We start from the raw sequence: 21020 nt of genomic DNA on the forward strand, positions 1-21020 counted from the left end.
TGGAATATTTTCTCGCACAAGAGCTTTTGTCAACTTTCCTCGTTTTAACAACAGTAAAACAAATGAAGATACAGAGTACCACAATTACTTTCGCGAGTACAATTGCGATTAATAATATTCTTAAAGCAAAATAGTTTTAAAGTGGTTCAATAGACCATATTTAGTTCATTCATGAGAACTTTAAGCTTAATAGAACCTAACCAGAATTGTATTATTGATGCTGAATTTGCAATACAAATAATACTTTCGTGATATATTATCTGAAAATACGTCCAATAAGTTTTCCTTCTCTTGGAAAAATTCATTTTATTGTTGTTACTGTTCTTAAAATATTTTATTTTTCCTTTTTTCCTTTCCTCACTGGGTTATTTTCCCTGTTGGAGCCCTTGGGCTTATAGCATCCTGCTTTTCCAACTACAGTTGTAGCTTAGCAAGTATTAATAATAAAATTAAAATATATATGCCATACCCTCCCCTATATCCCATATTCAGACGGGTCTCTTACATAGATTTTAACTAGCTGGTTCTCATGGCAAAATTATAGTCCCCTTGATATTAATTTAGTTTATAAAATTTCAGACAAGTGGAGGCTCGCTTGGGCCATATATACCATTTAGTGGAAGATGTTGGACAGCTAAATTTAAGAAAGATAGCGAAAATGGACGTAAAAGCAAGTAAAAAAAAATAGATGCTGCTTAGGGTCGAAGCTAAGCTATGAGGGAAGATTTTGTTAGAGGATCTTCTTTCTAATGAGGGGGACATACAAGCCATGCTTGGAAATCACCTTAAAACACAATATTTTTTAAGAGACCTATTTTTTTTTTTTTTTCTTTACGGATACTTGATCTACCAATATTACAGTAAGTAAATCCTATTGTACAAGTAGCTGTAAATGTATAATAATTCCTTAAGCATAATGAAAGTTATTTAAGAAATTCAGTGGGCGTCTTAGATAATTGACATAAATTATAGATCGGAGAAAGAATTGGTCTTCATTTTCAGAGCAGTTGATCAAAAGTTTTAATAAGAAAATGAGTTGGATTGGAAAAAAAAATAGCCATCTAGATATAATAAAAAAATGAGTTTTCGCCCAATAGTTTATTCATTAATAAAAATTCCTTTAGATTTTTCTTATACATGAATTCGCATTAATTATAGAATAAAAGTTACGATTAAAAGAGGATATCATTTTAACCACGTATATCAGATTTGAAGGCCATATTCCATACGTAATGTAATGTACATGACGATAACAACAGGGAATTCTACGGAAATTCCTTTGACGAAATTTTACAAATGACAGCTTTGTCTGGATTCGTATCCCAAACTTAAAATGTGTTCATAAGTCTCCTCTTGTTAAGATATGCAGAAGATATTATAAAATATAGACAAAATCTCTTTGGTTTTAAGGGAGAACAAAGCTATTCTTATTTAAGGACTTTCAGGAGAACAAAAATGACAGGAGCAGAACCAAAAACCAAAATTACTACAGAAAAAAAAATAGACATCAAAAAAGTAAATCCTATAAAAAAAAATCTTTTTAGTTTTCGGAGAGACTAAAAACTATTCTTATTTTAGGATTTTCAGAACCAAAATGACAAGAGCAGACCCAAAGAGTAAAATTACAACAGAAAAAAACGTAGACATTAAAAATGAATATCCTTATGAACAAAATCTTTTTGGTTTTCGAGAAAACAAAGCTATTCTTATTTCAGGACTTCCTGGCGGACGAAAATGACATGAGTAGAACCAAAAACCAAAATTACTCCCAAAAAATAGTAGATATTACTAAAAAGTAAACCTTTAAAAAACCTCTGGTTTTCGGGAAGAAAAATATTCTTATTTCAGGACTTTCAGGAGAATGAAAATGACAGGAGTAGAGCCAATAATCAAAATTACAACAAAAAAAAATAGTAGATATTAATAAAAGAAAATTATAAACAAAATCTTTTTCGTTTTTGAGGAGAACAAAATTAATCTATTCTTATTTCAGGACGTTCCAGAGAACGACGATGGCAAGAGCAGAACCAAAGAGCAAAATTATTACAGAAAAAAAAATTAGTAGACATTAAAAACGGTAAACCCTATTAACAAAATCTTTTTAGTTTTCAGGGAAAACAAAGCTATTCTTATTTCAGGACTTTCAGGAGAACGAAAATAGCAAGACCAAAGACCAAAATTACAGGAGGCAATTCCTATAGACAATTTTTTTTTTCAATGAGAACAAATCTATTCTTATTTCAGGACTTCCAGGAGAAAGAAAACAGCAAGATCAGAACCAAAGAGTAAAATTTCTATAGAAAAACAAAAATTAGAAATCTTGACTATAAAACAGACCCAATTTGAGACATTTCCAAAATTAGTCACAAAGATTATGAATTATCGGCCTCAGAAGCAGGCAGTGGATGACCCTCAGGTCAAATTTGCATATATATCTGTTTCGGAAACGAGCGAGTTCATCGGACCCACGGCCATATTAACACCCTGACAATGACCTACATTGGCCTGTCAAACTGGGTTAAGCTAACTTTTCCCCTCAAGCTACCAGGACAAAACACACTTCTCGGCTTTCTGCAGTGGGATAAGCAAGGGGGCATCTCGTCTTGGGCGAATTATCGGCATTAAAAAACTAATTATCTTTTCTGTTAGAGCTATAGTTACGAAGATTGGTTAGACCAACACTAACAACGTTAGCATCAACTATCGGGGTGAAAACACGGACGCTCCCGCACAGACCAAAGCCACGTGAAAGACTAAGCCATCAACCGGTCCACTCCTCCCCAGTGGGTGAGTGGAGATGGGGTGCCATGATGCCAGCTTGCCCACTGCCAAAATTAACATTTCAATTTAAAGCACAGTTTTCTTATATTAAAATTAAATCCTTCCGAGTTTATAATAAAGCATATAACACTACTTTTATCCAAATAGGACTAAAGTACTTCCCCAGCTGGTGGAATCCAGGATATAAAATAGAAACTTTATTGGAGCGATGTGGTAACACCGCCATGATGCTCGTTTTCTTCTTATAAGCAACCACGCACAATGAGGCAGGCACTTCAAGAGGTTATTTTGACATGAAACCAAAATCCAATATCGTTAGAAATGTACCACAAGGTGAATACCGAAAGACAGATGAAAAAAAAAATACACTTCATGAAAAAAAAAATCAGTATTTTCAATGGAAAAAAACAAAACATGAATTATTAAACCGTTAAAATGCAGTAGGCCTAAAGATGCAGACTCCCTTAATAGTAAAATCCCAGACTTTAAGCAGCATCTATCAAAGTAAAAAAAAAAGGGGGGGGGGAAATTAAAATGATTTAAAGGTACTATATTGAAGCAAGCACTCCTCTTTGCAGGGAGGAAGGGATGGATGGAGGGAGAGAGGGAGGGAGGGAGGGCTAACTTTCTATCGATTACTCTCCCGAGAAGGGTATCCGGCCACGACCAAGTCTGGGCGAACCACGATGAAATACCAATGCTACCGGGAGGGGGGAGGGGGGAGGGGAGAAGGGAAAGGGGCTTTTCCAGATGAGGTTATTCATATAAGGGGTGTTGTTAAATCTTAATCCTGAGACTCTTATAGGAAGTAACTTTCGCTTGAGATGTTGCTAGTCAACTAGTCAAGTTCTTTACTCCCACCCTGGATGCAGCAATCTATTGCCATATATATATATATATATATATATATATATATATATATATATATATATATATATATATATATATATATATATACAGTAAGTGCTTCTCCAGGAAACTAGACCGAAATTAAAAGTAAGCATAGGATGGAGAGCTTTGGTAAACACAATGAGATTATGAAAAGTAAAATGCTATTTTCTCTTTAAAAAAAAAATAATCAGATGGTCCTACCAGTATTAACTTATGCATCACAAACTTGGAGCCTTACTAAAGACTTGGAACATACTGTAAGCTTCTTACAACTCAAAGAGCTAAGGAAAGAATAATAATGGGGTTAACACTAAGACACAAAAATAGCAGCATGAATACAAGAGCAAACATATAGGCTAATGAGAATATCAGGCAATAGATGGACATTAAGAATAACAGAATGGGTCCCTATGAATTGCAAACGAATCAGGGGAAGAAAGAAGAGACGATGGATTGACGAGCTAAGAATATTTGCGGGTATGGTCCATACCGTATGGACTGGCACAGAAGGACCATAAACAGACGCGTGTGGAAGGACATGTCTGAGGCCTTTGTCCTGCAGTGGACTAGTAACGGCTGATAATGATGATGATGATGATGATGATTATGATGATGATGATTATTATTATATATGGACGTGTATTGTTTGAGAGAGAGAGAGAGAGAGAGAGAGAGAGAGAGATTTCCTTTGACATTGAAGTCTTTCCTATCATAGGCGCACGATTTATGATAATACACACACACGCACTCAGAGAGAGAGAGAGAGAGAGAGAGAGAGAGAGAGAGAGAGAGAGAGAGAGAGAGAGAGTCCATTCAACCTAATATTTTTAAAGTGAGCAACATGAAAGAAATCCCTATTTGCGTATAGATAAAATACAATGACCTTCATTGCTTCAGTATTTGTTTCCTGCATCTGAGAGTTCTTCAGAAGGTTGCACATGATCCTTGATATTTTCTGAGTCGAGCCTAAGTCAATATTAACTTAACATGCTTGGTAAAACTTATTTTGGGTAATTGAGCTTCTGATATGATAAGCAGAAGCATAAAAAAAAAATTTAAAAGATTTTCAAGATGAACTTAATCATTGAAATCGTAAACGACGAAGTTACATAAACTTATGACATATATATATATATATATATATATATATATATATATATATATATATATATATATATATATATATATATATATACTGTGTATGTATATATATATATATATATATATATATATATATATATATATATGTGTATGTGTATATATATATATATATATATATATATATATATATATATATATATATTCATTAAGGAACTAAGAACTTATTGTTATTTGTATTCTATTTGAACACAGAAAATAGACAAACTCAAAAACGCTCTAAACAACTAAGCATAAGAGATACTCTAAAATAAAAATGGAAAATAAAAAAAGAAATTATCTATCGTACCTAAATCAGTTACCCCTTGAAGTAAAGATATCGTTTTCTCTAATGATCCGTTTTCAGTAACATGACTTCCGGGAAGATAGATAACCTTTCAAGATTAGTTTTCCGTTTTTCCGCATGATAAAACGTAACAAATGTTATACATCAATGTAATGAATAAGTTACGATAAAACACCAATGGATGATCAGTTTAAAAGATAAGATCTCTTTACTAGATCTCATAATCCGTAGAACTTTTGACTCCAAAATGATCATAGAATTCATTACTGTTCTGACCTATGTAAAATGAGAAATCTTAAATAGTGGTTTTATAATTCTTTAAAGGTATTTAATGCACAATCATTGTCATCAAGATCACCGACAAGCAAAAGGCGTAAGGTTAAGGGTGACCAAAGGAAATTCTCAAGAGAAAACTTTAGCAATAGGGTCCAAACTTTTATCAATTGCTATAATTGCATATATTTTATCAACATCATAATATTAGATGTTTGTCTTGAAGGAGTTGCCCCTCAAAACGATTTGATACGAATCACAAATATCCAGCAATGACTTAACAAAAATAGTGAGCTAATATTTACAAAGCTGAATGAAATATTCTTTACTTAAAATTATGATCGAAAAACTTATCATGAAACTAAAACTATTTATATATATATATATATATATATATATATATATATATATATATATATATATATATATATATATATATATCTAAGTCAACACTTGTACAGTTGGCCACAGGACTCCCTGGCACACCTCTCTCCGAAGAATTACATCCTGCCACACCCTTACTTCACAGAGTAACCAAATAGATAGCGCAGGAAGAGATGGCAGAAGTGGTAGGCGGGGCTAATTTGGGGAACTCACCGTGTAGTAAGGGTGTGAGAGAGTACACTACCTCGAAACAAGGTGTGCCATGAATTCCTGTGCCCTACTGTACAGATTAATGTGTTTCACATAAACCAGCACTATCTTCCTTTAAAGGTTACTCATGAACGCCAAAGCTAGGACCAGGGTTGACCAGGCTATGGCTACTGATTACTCAGCGAGCAGATCCATAGGTTCCCCCAACACACTTCGATAGCTCACAAGGACGGCAAGGTTGCAGACACTTATTTGAAACTATCGTCTTGAGCGGGACTCGAACTCCCGATCCACGGATTGGGAGTCAGGGATGTTTCCAACAAGGTACCATAACCTTTGACAGATAAATCATTACAAAGGTTCGAATTGTTGTCTTAAATTGGCCTTAAGTCAACATGGGTCTCTTTTTTCCGGTAGTACCCCCACTGTACTAACATGAGAGAGAGAGAGAGAGAGAGAGAGAGAGAGAGAGAGAGAGAGAGAGAGAGAATTGCACTGTATTGTCCTAGTTGAAATCCTTCGATAGTTAAACAGTGCTCAATTATTTTGCCCATCTAGGTCACGCACGGAATAATATATATATGGATTCGCAGTCATTTTCAATGCGTATCAAAATATAAAAGATGATAATTTTATGTAAATTATTCGTTTCATAAAGAGTCACTGAATAAACTTTATTGTTCAAAGCTATTCGTTTACTAGACAATATTTTGACCACAGTAGCTTCACCTAATAAACTGTAGGTTTGTTAGTGAAAATTATTTGTCACCTTTTTAAAAATCTTCTTTATATAAAGACCAGGGAGTCCCTTCCTAAATGATTCCCCAAAACGAACTAGATTGGCTTTAAGTTTTGATTGTAGTTTAATTATTAAGATTAAAGAATATGAGTATCTAGGGTTTAAAGGCCGCTCATGTATGGCAGGGGCAAGGGACGGTGACATTGCCCTATCGAGCAAGACAATGCCCTAGAGACTGACCATATATACATATGATCAGCGCCCAAGCCCTCTCTCCACACAAGCTAGGACCAAGGAGGGCCAGGCAATGGCTGTTGATGACTCAGCAGATAGAACTATAGGGTCCCCCAAACCCCGCATCTTTAGCTTACAAGGATGGTGAGGTTGTAGCGACAGAAGAAACTATCGAGTGTGTGCAGGACTCGAACCCCAGTCCGGCGTTACCATATCGGCCATAAGAATCCTAAGAGACATGTAAGGTATTCTGTTGGTGATTTGATAAAGGGTATGAGGATTTTTATCCTAAATAATTCTCGCCTAGATACTTATATACCTTTGGTTCGTAAAAATCAACTCTCATCGTTGAATTTTATTTCTCAACTGCGATTACTCTGTTAGTGCCCATGGTCGTGACAAAATCTGTGAAATAACATCCAACGGCGAAGCGAGCGATTACATTCATGATTCTAGTTAAGAGAGAATCTTTGTTAATTTAAGTCTTTTATATCTACACAAATAATTCCTTGCTGTGTTCATGTCCAATGAAGTGATTCACAGTCTGCTTTTTTTCTGGGATGATCCGATTTCAAATACAATTTCCTTTTGAAATCTGGTACTCAAATAGTTTTATCATTTTGAATGATGAAATATATCACTCCAAAATATATGCAGAAATTAGAATCTTCGAAAACGCCTTGGGTATTCTGTCCAAGTTTAATTCCTTTTTATATATTTCAAACCATTAGGTTAAATTCCTTTTTCATATTTCAAACCATTAGGTTAAATTCCCTTTTTATATTTCAAACCATTAGGTTAAATTCCTTTATCATATTTCAAACCATTAGGTTAAATTCCTTTTTTATATTTCAAACCATTATGTTAAATTCCTTGTTCCTATTTCAAACCATTAGGTTAAATTCCTTTTCATATCTCAAACCATTATGTTAAATTCCTTGTTCTTATTTCAAACCATTAGGTTAAATTCCTTTTTCATATTTTAAACCATTAGGTAAAATTCCTTTTTTTTATATTTCAAACCTTTAGGTTAAATTCCTTTTATTATTTCAAACCATTATGTTAAATTCCTTTTTTTCATATATTTCAAACTATTAGGTTAAATTCATTATCAGAAAACCAATTCTTTATGTAACAAGCCAACAGTTCCCAATTGGTCCTGTATTGTAATCTATTACATCACATAAATTGTCACGTAACTGTAGCCTGTATGCGTTCTCTTAAATATCTTTGTAATATGAAGCCTTACAATTGATAATCACAAACCCCATTTCTAACATCATCTGAACTTCATTTCATGTTTTTCGCTCATGAATGGCAGAGGCAAGCGACAGTGACAATGCTAGCTATTAGCTACTATCAGGACAATGCCCTAGAAACTACCATATATACTTATGATCAGCGCCCAAGCCCCCTCTCCACCCAAGCTGGGAGCAGGGAGGGCCAGCCAATGACTGCTGATAACTCAGCCCGTAGACCTATGGGCTCGCACAAAATCGCCCATCCTTACCTCACAAGCTGGCTAAGTTGCAGACACTACAAGAAACTATCGAGCTTAAGTGGGTCTTAAACCCCAGTCTAGCAGATCGCCAGGCAGGGACGTTATCAATGGGGTGCAACAAGATGCATTGAAAGTAATGTTTTTCAGAGCGCGGGACTCGAAGCCCCGGCTAGTAGATAGCCAGACAGGGACGTTTCCATTAAGGTACAACAAGATACATTAAAAGAAATGTTTTTGAGTTTGAGCGGGACTCGAACCCCAGTCTAGCAGATCGCCAGGCTGGGACGTTATCAATAGGGTCAAAAAGATAAATTAAAAGTAATGTCTTCGAGTTTGCGCGGGACTCGAACCCCAGTCTAGCAGATCGCCAGGCAGGGACGTTTCCAATACGGTACAAGATACTAAAAGTAATGTTTTTGAGTTTGCGCGGGACTCGAACCCATGTGTAGCAGATCACCAGGCCTGGACGTTATCAATACGGTACAACAAGATACATTAAAAGTATTTTCTTTTTTTGTTTTAGTAACAAAAACACGAGCCCTATAGTCCTTATACCCTTTACAATGTGTCATACCCAAGACAAAAAGAGCCTTTCTTAAATTGCCATTTGAGAACAGTAGGTGAACCACGGCATTACAAAACACAGCCAAGAACAGACGCGACTTTGTAATCGGCGTTGTGAAAACATCCAGTAACAGAACCAAAACAATGGCAAGAGAAGTCCTATTCAGATGGAAGACGCTTCACAGTACATTGCTTGTGTCTGAAGGACTTTCTTACCTATCAAAGTCGTAACTGTTAAGCACAACCAGCTTCCTCATAGGAGAGGGTTTCTAGTGAAAAAGAGATCTTATGAATACTTCTAATGCAAACAAGATATTCTCTCTCTCTCTCTCTCTCTCTCTCTCTCTCTCTCTCTCTCTCTCTCTCTCTCTCTCTCTCTCTCTCTCTCTCATAACCCTGATCAACACTTGGCTGAGTGATATCGAGAAATGCCTCACGTGGCTAACAAATCTTTCTCACAAAGTATATATATGTATATATATATATATATATATATATATATATATATATATATACAATGCATATAGTATATGTATCCGTGTGTGTACATATATACATATACATATATATATATATATATATATATATATATATATATATATATATATATATATATATATATATATATATATATATAATATACATATATAAATATATATATATATATATATATATATATATATATATATATATATATATATATATATATACTGTATATGTGTATGATTCAGCAGATATGAAATTGAAAGAAAAAATGTGCAAGTAATTATGATAATTTTTTTCCCTTGACCCACTTATTAATACGAATAATTTATTACTATTGACGCATGCAAAGTGAATTTAACCCATAAATATAAAAAAGAAAATGAATAAAATATCCAAATGAAAAATGAAAAGTTCTGAACAGTTGCAAGTCACTGCCAAGTCGCTGTCAAATCTCTGTCAAGTCACTCTCAATTCATCGTCAGTTGTTACTTCCGCATCTTTAATAAAAAAAAATAGACTATTTTTTCCTGTTGGAGCCCTTGGGCTTATAGCATCTTGCTTTACAAACTAGGGTTATGGCCTAGCTTGTAATAATAATAATAATAATAATAATAATAATAATAATAATAATAATAATGGAACTCTGAAAAAGATTTATTAGATTCTGAACTTAACAAAAAATAAAGAACCAAAAATTACTGGAACACCAAAAAAGAACTTACCTTGACTGAACTGGCGTAGAATTTGGGTAGGCCTACTTCCCGGTCGGCCTCTGTACTGGTGGCTGTTGACATTACCGAACTGACTTCCACCGAGAGCTCTGCGTCACTTTTGCTATCGTAAGAGTCTCCCTTAGGCCTATGCGCTTCCCTCCTCGTTTTCAGCATAGGCCTACCATAAGTGGCTTTCCCTCTCCACTGGTCGCTGCTCTCCGTCTCCGACGAAGCATTGTAGCCACTCAAACTTTCCGTTTCGGAGAAAAGAGAGTTTCTATCAATTTCGGGTGTAGGGAGGGACCCTATTCTCCCTCCCCCTCCCCCTCCCCCTCCTCCTCCTCCACCAGAGATAGAAATGGCCTTGGATTTCCGACCGAGGAAGTCCAACGAGGAACAATCAGACGAAGAAGTGTTGAGGCCATTTTGCGAATCCTGCTTCAGGTGGCTGAAATCGATGGGCGTGTTGTCGAGGAAGAGACTCCTCTTGCGGGCGACGATGTCCTGCGGGATGACCCGAAGGCACACCATGGACCTCCTCCTAGAAGGAGGTTCATTGGGGGAGCTTGATCCATCCATGGAGGAATTAACACTTTTTATTCGAATTGAAATCTCGGACACTTTTAACTAGTCTGTTTATCGGTACTTTCACATAACTGGAAAACAAGAATAGTTCCATTAATATATATAACTGGAAACTAAATATGTAGATTCATTATCATTTGTTTTCATTTATGGTTAGGCGCTGGGGCTATGAAGACCATTCAAGCAGCGAAGAGCAGTTGGAGGAAAATCCAGATGCTATATTACGAAGTAAATATTAAAGACTGAACAGCAAGAAAAGACGATGGATTGATGAGCTAAGAAAATTTGGGGGTTTAGACTGGCATAGGAAGGCCATAAACAAACGGGAGTGGAAGGGCATGTCCAAGGCCTTTGTCCTACAGTGGACTTACAATGGATGATGATGATGATGAAAATGATGATGGTGATGATGAACAGCAAGATGGAAGAAAAAAAAATATATAAACAGACGGGAGTGGAGGGGCATGACTGAGGCCTTTGTCCTGCAGTGGAATTGCAATGGATGATAATGATAATAATGATGATGATGAAGAACAGCAAGATGGAAGAAAAAAAATATATAAACAGACGGGAGTGGAAGGGCATGACTGAGGCCTTTGTCCTGCAGTGGAATTGCAATGGATGATAATGATGATGAAGAACAGCAAGATGGAAGATTAAAAATATATAAACAGACGGGAGTGGAGGGGCATGACTGAGGCCTTTGTCCTGCAGTGGAATTGCAATGGATGATAATGATAATAATGATGATGATGAAGAACAGCAAGATGGAAGAAAAAAAATATATAAACAGACGGGAGTGGAAGGGCATGACTGAGGCCTTTGTCCTGCAGTGGAATTGCAATGGATGATAATGATGATGAAGAACAGCAAGATGGAAGATTAAAAATATATAAACAGACGGGAGTGGAGGGGCATGACTGAGGCCTTTGTCCTGCAGTGGAATTGCAATGGATGATAATGATAATAATGATGATGATGAAGAACAGCAAGATGGAAGAAAAAAAATATATAAACAGACGGGAGTGGAAGGGCATGACTGAGGCCTTTGTCCTGCAGTGGAATTGCAATGGATGATAATGATAATAATGATGATGATGAAGAACAGCAAGATGGAAGAAAAAAAATATATAAACAGACGGGAGTGGAGGGGCATGACTGAGGCCTTTGTCCTGCAGTGGAATTGCAATGGATGATAATGATAATAATGATGATGATGAAGAACAGCAAGATGGAAGAAAAAATATATATAAACAGACGGGAGTGGAAGGGCATGACTGAGGCCTTTGTCCTGCAGTGGAATTGCAATGGATGATACTGATGATGATGGTGATGATGAACAGCAAGATGGAAGAAAAGAAGCAAAAGTGAAATTGTGGATATATTTTAATTACAAAATTTATTCACATGAATATATCATAATGTATATAAAATATAAATTGTAAACACTGTAAATGTATATTTCTTAAAAGAAAAAAACTAATGACTACAGTACACCAAGTGAAGTGAACCAACAGCAGAATATTCAATGACGATATTCGTACGTCTTTGTTTATCTGTCAGTCACTGAGACCTTTGAATGTATCACATCTGTATTATTATTATTATTATTATTATTATTATTATTATTTGCTAGGCTACAACCATAGTTGGAAAAGCAGGATGCTATAATCCCAGGGAGAAAATAGCCCAGTGAGGAAAGGAAAAAAGGAAAAAAATATATTTTAAGAAGAGTAACATTAAAATAAATATCTCCTATATAAACTATAGGAAAATTAACAAACAAGAGAAAGAGAAATAAGATAGTATAGTATGTTCGAGTGTACCCTCAAGCAGAAGAACTCTAACCCAATACAGTGGAGGACCATGGTACAGAGGCTATGACACTACCCAAGACTAGAGAACAATGGTTTGATTTTGGAGTGTCCTTCTCCTAGAAGAGCTGCTTACCATAGCTCGAGAGTCTCTTCTACCCTTAGAAAAGCAGGATACTATTAGCCCAAGGGCTCCAACAGGAAAAATAGCCCAGTGAGGAAAAGAAATAAGGAGATAAACTACAAGAGAAATTTAAGAAAAAATAACAACATTAAAATAAATCTTTCATATATAAACTATAAAAACTACAAAATGAGAGAAAGAGAAATATGATAGAATAGTGTGCCCGAGTGTACTCTCCTTAAAACCGCGATTCATTTGCTCCTATTTGCTTCAGTTCCCCTTTCACAGGAAGAAAACGAGCGATAATATCCAGTGTTCCAGTGATTACAGAACGGTCTTACTACAGTATCTGGCTAACTTGGGTACTATATTTCATTTGATTTATGAACGTTGGACCATATGGCCCAGCGCTATAGTGACAGTGGGGAGTGGTTGAGATTACGAGGATTGGAATGCAAGATAAAAGAAACGAGAAAACAGAAATAAAGTAGAAAACTAAAAAGGGGGTGATGCTGGGAGGTGGAAAAGGATGTATAGTACTGTACAAGGTTTAAAGGGCACTCATGAATGACAGAGGCAAGGGACAGTGACAATGCCCTATCAAGCAGGACAACGCCCTAGAGACTGACCATATATACATATGATCAGCGCCCAAGCCACCATTCCACCTAAGCTAGGACCAAGGAGGGCTTGGCAATGGCGGCTGATGACTCAGCAGGTAGACCTATGGGCTCCCCCAAACTCCACCCCCCCCCCCCCATTAGCTCACAAGGGTGGTGAGGTTGCTTGCAGCGAACAAAGAAACTAACGAGTTTCTGCACGACTCGAACCCCAGTCACGGACGTTACCACAACGGCCACCACTAATCCTATAGAATTATGCCTATATGATAGAGAAATCATAAGGCCTACAGTACACCGCGTGAGGTGCACTGGCAGCAAAAACGGGAAGACTTGCCTTCACAGCTGACGTTGAATCAGAGGGAAAATAAGTCAAGGCTCTCCTGTGCTTAAAGTCGTGTTCATTATCAATGTCTGTTAAATAGTTTTTTCTCTTAATTAACTTTTTAGGTGTTCTTTGACTTTTTCTTTCTTGTGTAACGATTCATTTAAATAACTTGTAAATCAATTTGATCTTACCCTAACTCTTTGCTTAATAGAAACGCAACGATAATATCAATATGCAATGTCTTATTTTAGCTACGCTACAGCCCTAGTTGGAAAAGCAGGATGCTGTAAAACCAAGGGCTCCAATAAGCAAAAATAGCCCAGTGAGGAAAGGAAATTAATAAACTACAAGAGAAATAATGAACTTAAATAAAATATTTTAAAAACTGTAACCACATTAAAATAGATCTTTCATATATATACTATAAAGAGCATGTACAACATTAAACCACAAATGCATTTGTCCTACTATTTACATAATTATTCTAATTATTCATATCATTATCAAATAATTATCATCATCTCCTACGCCTATTGACGCAAAGGGCCTCCGTTAGATTTCGCCAGTTGTCTATCTTGAGCTTTCAAATCAATACTTTTCCATTCATCATCTCCTACTTAACGCTTCATAGTCCTCAGACATGTAGGCCTGGGTGTTCTAACTCTTCTAGTGCCTTGTGGAGCCCAGTTGAAAGTTTGGTGAACATATTTCAACATATTTCACATAATTGATATCAACTACAGGCCAACCAAGGGAAAGGCCCGTGCCAACAACAAGTGTTGGCTTTAATACCCCAACAACAACAACAACAACATTGATATCATAATAAATAAAAGATAATTGAGCTTCTCAACCCTCTCACGAGAAATTATTCAGCCGCGAATTTCACAAAATCTTGCCATGAAGAAACACTCTCAAAATACGTTGCTTCACCAAGCAACCGGAAAAACTACAATTCTTGACGTCACATAATTCTGTTACGTTTTCTACCCAAGGTTTGGGACAGAGGACACCGCACTGCGCAATCGTTACGTCAAACAACAACTGGTTTCCGTCCTATTATTCTGGGATAAATCTGCATTTTGAAGGACGGGGTAACTAATAGTAGTAAAACTAGAAGTGGGTCAGTTCATCTTCATAGGACATTTTACTAGAACTAGGTCAGGTAAATATATTATTTCTAATAAGAATAAACTAGAACTGTCTATCCTTTGATGAATCTAATCAATGAATCCTTTATAGATTTAGTCAGTCAATGGAAGGAGAAAATGACAGAATGGCCCCCAGTCCCGGGCGTAGCGGGGGTACTAAGAATCTCCCGGTTTATAAATATGATGAATGGAAAAGTATTAATTCAAAAGCTCAAGATAAAGACAACTGGCGAAATCTAACCGAGGCCCTTTGCGTCAATAGGCGTAGGAGGGAATGATGATGATGAGAACTAGGTCAGTTCATCTTCATAGACTTTTTTATTTGGATTGCATTAATGAATTTTGGCTTTTTTTATTTGGATTGCATTAATGAATTTTGGCTTTTTTTATTTGGATTGCATTAATGAATTTTGGCTTTTTTATTTGGATTGCATTAATGAATTTAGGCTTTTTTTATTTGGATTGCATTAATGAATTTTGGCTTTTTCATTTGGATTGCATTAATGAATTTAGGCTTTTTTTATTTGGATTGCATTAATGAATTTTGGCTTTTTTTATTTGGATTGCATTAATGAATTTTGGCTTTTTTATTTGGATTGCATTAATGAATTTTGGCTTTTTTTTATTTGGATTGCATTAATGAATTTTGGCTTTTTTTATTTGGATTGCATTAATGAATTTTGGCTTTTTTTATTTGGATTGCATTAATGAATTTTGGCTTTTTTATTTGGATTGCATTAATGAATTTTGGCTTTTTTATTTGGATTGCATTAATGAATTTTGGCTTTTTCATTTGGATTGCATTAATGAATTTTGGCTTTTTTATTTGGATTGCATTAATGAATTTTGGCTTTTTTTATTTGGATTGCATTAATGAATTTTGGCTTTTTTATTTGGATTGCATTAATGAATTTTGGCTTTTTTTATTTGGATTGCATTAATGAATTTTGGCTTTTTTTATTTGGATTGCATTAATGAATTTTGGCTTTTTTATTTGGATTGCATTAATGAATTTTGGCTTTTTCATTTGGATTGCATTAATGAATTTTGGCTTTTTTTTATTTGGATTGCATTAATGAATTTTGGCTTTTTTATTTGGATTGCATAAATGAATTTTGGCTTTTTTTATTTGGATTGCATTAATGAATTTTGGCTTTTTCATTTGGATTGCATTAATGAATTTTGGCTTTTTTATTTGGATTGCATTAATGAATTTTGGCTTTTTTATTTGGATTGCATTAATGAATTTTGGCTTTATTTATTTGGATTGCATTAATGAATTTTGGCTTTTTCATTTGGATTGCATTAATGAATTTTGGCTTTTTTTATTTGGATTGCATTAATGAATTTTGGCTTTTTTATTTGGATTGCATTAATGAATTTTGGCTTTTTTATTTGGATTGCATTAATGAATTTTGGCTTTTTTATTTGGATTGCATTAATGAATTTTGGCTTTTTTTTATTTGGATTGCATTAATGAATTTTGGCTTTTTTATTTGGATTGCATTAATGAATTTTGGCTTTTTCATTTGGATTGCATTAATGAATTTTGGCTTTTTTTATTTGGATTGCATTAATGAATTTTGGCTTTTTTATTTGGATTGCATAAATGAATTTTGGCTTTTTTTATTTGGATTGCATTAATGAATTTTGGCTTTTTCATTTGGATTGCATTAATGAATTTTGGCTTTTTTATTTGGATTGCATTAATGAATTTTGGCTTTTTTATTTGGATTGCATTAATGAATTTTGGCTTTTTTTATTTGGATTGCATTAATGAATTTTGGCTTTTTCATTTGAATTGCATTAATGAATTTTGGCTTTTTTTATTTGGATTGCATTAATGAATTTTGGCTTTTTTATTTGGATTGCATTAATGAATTTTGGCTTTTTTATTTGGATTGCATTAATGAATTTTGGCTTTTTCATTTGGATTGCATTAATGAATTTTGGCTTTTTTTTATTTGGATTGCATTAATGAATTTTGGCTTTTTTATTTGGATTGCATAAATGAATTTTGGCTTTTTTTATTTGGATTGCATTAATGAATTTTGGCTTTTTCATTTGGATTGCATTAATGAATTTTGGCTTCAAGGGCCTGAATTGGGGCCGGGGAGACTATTCAGCATCATGTGCAACTGGGAGAAGATCTTGCAGTTGCACAACGAGGTTATGAGAGGTTGGACAGCATTACCAGATGTATAACTACTCGGTCTTTCCCCGTCCCTCAGGTAGGGGCAGAAAGAGTAGTCATACCCTGATGAGAGGGGTTGTAGTTAGGTGAGGGGTAGAGGGTGAGAAGGGTGGAATCTGTATATGCACATTAGCTTGTATATCTGTCTAAATATTCAGACGTCATTCTGACGGGTCGCGTACACTGGCTGTTCTATAGACCTTGGCACTGTAGAAGGCTACAAGTGAGTGTAGCTACAGTGACCTAGAGGACGTTGCCAAGGCCTTTTTAAGTAATACCTACTGTCAGTGCTTTGTTACTATTTTCTTTATCAGCTGCAGTCTTTATTTTCTTGTATAACTCCAAAAACTATAGATAATTTCCCTTTTTAATTTTCATTCTGTGATTCCAGTCTTATGCTTCATATTCATTTATCCTTTTTAACGTTGTTACTGATTTTAGGATATTTTATCTTGTTATTCATTACTTTTAATTCCCTCATTTCCTTTCCTCATTGGGCTATTTTCCCTGTTGGAGCCATCGGACTTATAGCATCCTGCCTTTCCAACTAGGGTTGTAGCTTAGCAAGTAATAATAACAAAAACAACAACAACAACAACAACAATAATAATAATAATGATAACAACAACAACAACAACAACAACAACAATAATAATAATAATAATAATAATAATAACCCAAACTTATAAATCTCTTAATGTAAACCATCATTTACACCAGTTACCATTAAACCAAATCTAAACAAAAACAAACACATTGGAATCTAAACAACATTGAGAAAAGAATTATAAGTTATCGCATGTTAAGTTGTTAAGCTGCAACCTAAGCTAATAATTATCATATCATAACTTCAATAAAACGAAGGCCACTAAATTCGAGCCGACGAAAGCCGCTGCTAATTTCGCTCGGCTGGGTAACTATTAGGCTACTTAGGCTAGGGTCTCTCTACAACCTTTAAAATTAACGCTATTTACCCAGGAAATTACCGTACGTTAAACAAATGATGATAAGTGACAACGAGTTAAGTCAAGAAATGGCTGCGTATACGCAAACACACTTTCACTCTCTTAATCTCTTCAAAAAGGTCCACTACAACAAAAAAAAGAACAGAATAAATTAATGCAGTTTCTTCAAAAATGTCCACCATAACAAAAGAATAGAATCAATTAACATGGTCACATAAAAATGTCCACCATAAAAAAGATCAGGATAAATTAGCGCCATGTTAATTTCTTATAAAATTTCGACCATAAAAAAAGAACAGAATAATTTAACATGGTCTCATAAAAAATGTCCACCATAACAAAAATAATATAATAAATTAACATGGTCTCTTCAAAAGTGTCCACCATAACAAAAAAGAAGAATATTTAAAATAACATGGCCACATCAAAAATATCCACCATAACAAAAAGAATAGAATAAATTAACATGGCCTCTTCAAAAATGTCCACCATAACAAAAATAACTGAATAAATTAACATGGCCTATTCAAAAGGGCTCACCATAACAAAAAAGAAAAATAAATAAATTAACATGGCCACATCAAAAATGTCCACCATAGCAAAAATAATAGAATCAATTGACAGGGCCTCTTCAAAAATGTCAACCACAAAAGAAAAAAAAAATAGAATAAATTAAAATTGACAACAACTAAAACAACAAAAGTTGTATTAATTATGGAGAAGAATTCGTCTCCATATGAATATTTCTAGATTCCAATAATTCCAAAATTCTTTCAAAATGCTTATCAATCCTTTAGATGGAAATGGAATGTTCACAATTCGCAAACTCAGGAATAGCAAGAAATTATCAATAAAGAAGCAAATGTCAGGAAATTCGACTTTAATAACCATAAAGTAGCAAGTCATTTAACGTTTCTAACATGATCTTGTTATATTGCTGAATGATAGAGAGAGAGAGAGAGAGAGAGAGAGAGAGAGAGAGAGAGAGAGAGAGAGAGAGAGAGAGAGAGAGAGAGAGAGGCAGTATTGTTGAGGTATGTATCTATTAAATGTATTATTACTTAAATATATGAAATGCATATATATATATATATATATATATATATATATATACTGTATGCTATTCAAGATAATAAAATCCCCCCAAAAAAGTATCTATTTCAAAACTACGAATATATAGATAGTGTAGGCTATCAAAGACCATTTAATCCTATCAAAAGAGTATAAATAACGCTTGCAATCTCCGCCCAAAAACTCATTACAATAAATTAAAAGATTCAAGAAACAAAAAATAAGCAAAAAAAAAAAAGTTAAAAGATGCCAATGTTGATGAGATGTAGAAAGGCGATGGGCATATATAGCCAGCGGGGGGTAGGGGGCAAGGGGGGGGGGGGTTTACTGGAATGTTTAGGATCACCTACCCCTCCACCGAGCTCGTTTACGCATAGTGGGCGTAGGCCTTCCCATTTGGGGCGTCAACGTGGAGTTATATCGCCCAAAATGGCCTTGCATCGAAGCCCCAACCTGGTACCAACGACTGTTTACCCTTGTTAATTCGTGGAGCTGCAGATGGCAACATTAGGAAGTAGGGATGGAAAGAAATCGTCAGTCGCGAAGGAAGAAATGATGGAGGAAGATGACAACTCGTAGTACCTTTCACTCTCAGCTACTCCTCTCTTTTTCTCTCTCTCATTGCTATGCAATGACGTTTTGTTTTGTTTGCTTGACAGTCGACTTCTCTCTCTCTCTCTCTCTCTCTCTCTCTCTCTCTCCTCTCTCTCTCTCTCTCTCTCTCTCTCTCTCTCTCTCTCTCCATGATCATAAAAACTCCCAAGAGCAAATAGAGTCTCTGCAAATGGACCAAAAAGTCTATGAGACATCTAAAATCCTTGTAACTCTCTCTCTCTCTCTCTCTCTCTCCTCTCCTCTCTCTCTCTCTCTCTCTCTCTCTCTCTCATGATCATAAAAACTCCCAAGAGCAAATGGAGTCTCCGCAAATGGACCAAAAAGTCTATGAGACATCTAAAATCCTTGTAACTCTCTCTCTCTCTCTCTCTCTCTCTCTCTCTCTCTCTCTCTCTCATGATCATAAAAACTCCCAAGAGCAAATAGAGTCTCCGCAAATGGACCAAAAAGGTCTATGAGACATCTAAAATCCTTGTAACTCTCTCTCTCTCTCTCTCTCTCTCTCTCTCTCTCTCTCTCTCTCCCTCTCTCTCTCTCTCTCATGATCATAAAAACTCCCAAGAACAAATGGAGTCTCCGCAAATGGACCAAAAAGTCTATGAGACATCTAAAATCCTTGTAACTCACTCTCTCTCTCTCTCTCTCTCTCTCTCTCTCTCTCTCTCTCTCTCTCTCTCTCTCTCTCTCTCTCTCTCTCTCTCCGCGTCCGCAACAGAAAAGTTGATAAAAATTATACAGTAGTTAAAATTGATGATAAAAACTCCGACTGCAACTGAATCATTTAAAGCCATTTAACAACAAGGTTAAAAAAAGTTCATTGCACAGAATTCAAACTTAGCCTAATTTCAAACAAACTAAAACATCTATCAAAATACGACCAGAAGTACCAGCTCCCACTGGTAACCTCAAATGACCTCAGAGGAAACCGGCGTTATTTGACAGACTTTGTTAGCAGCTCAATGGGTTTCCCAGATTCGTCCTAAAAAGACGTCAGCGTCGCGTTCATAAACACACTAGCGGAAGGAAGACGAACTCTGTAGGGTGGAAGGTCTGGGACGTAACAAGTTGTGTCAACATCAAAACGGTTAAGAAAAAGGAGACGACAGCAAAAGAGAGGAGAAGAGAGAGAGAGAGAGAGAGAGAGAGAGAGAGAGAGAGAGAGAGAGAGAGAGAGAGAGAGAATATGGAAGCGATTCGGAAATCCTTTTAACCATCTTCCCAAAGCATTAGTTTTCCTATCGTTCGAAGCATCCATCTCTCTCTCTCTCTCTCTCTCTCTCTCTCTCTCTCTCCTCTCTCTCTCTCCTCTCTCTCTCTCTCTCTCTTTTATATA

At 35.4% G+C, this 21020-nt stretch overlaps 1 protein-coding gene across 2 annotated transcripts in view; it reads right to left on the reverse strand.

The window, feature by feature from the left end:
* The window catches only part of LOC137657623 (uncharacterized), a 134574-nt gene that overhangs the window by 94025 nt on the left and 19529 nt on the right, over positions 1-21020 (reverse strand). For both annotated transcript variants that reach the window (XM_068391997.1, XM_068391996.1), the window contains one exon: positions 10230-10876. In XM_068391997.1, the coding sequence (XP_068248098.1) occupies positions 10230-10799 (570 nt within the window). In that variant the 5' untranslated portion in view covers positions 10800-10876. The remainder of the gene's footprint in view (positions 1-10229; positions 10877-21020) is intronic.

The sequence above is a fragment of the Palaemon carinicauda genome, chromosome 18 (genome assembly GCF_036898095.1).
Source record: "Palaemon carinicauda isolate YSFRI2023 chromosome 18, ASM3689809v2, whole genome shotgun sequence".
Lineage (NCBI taxonomy): Eukaryota > Metazoa > Arthropoda > Malacostraca > Decapoda > Palaemonidae > Palaemon > Palaemon carinicauda.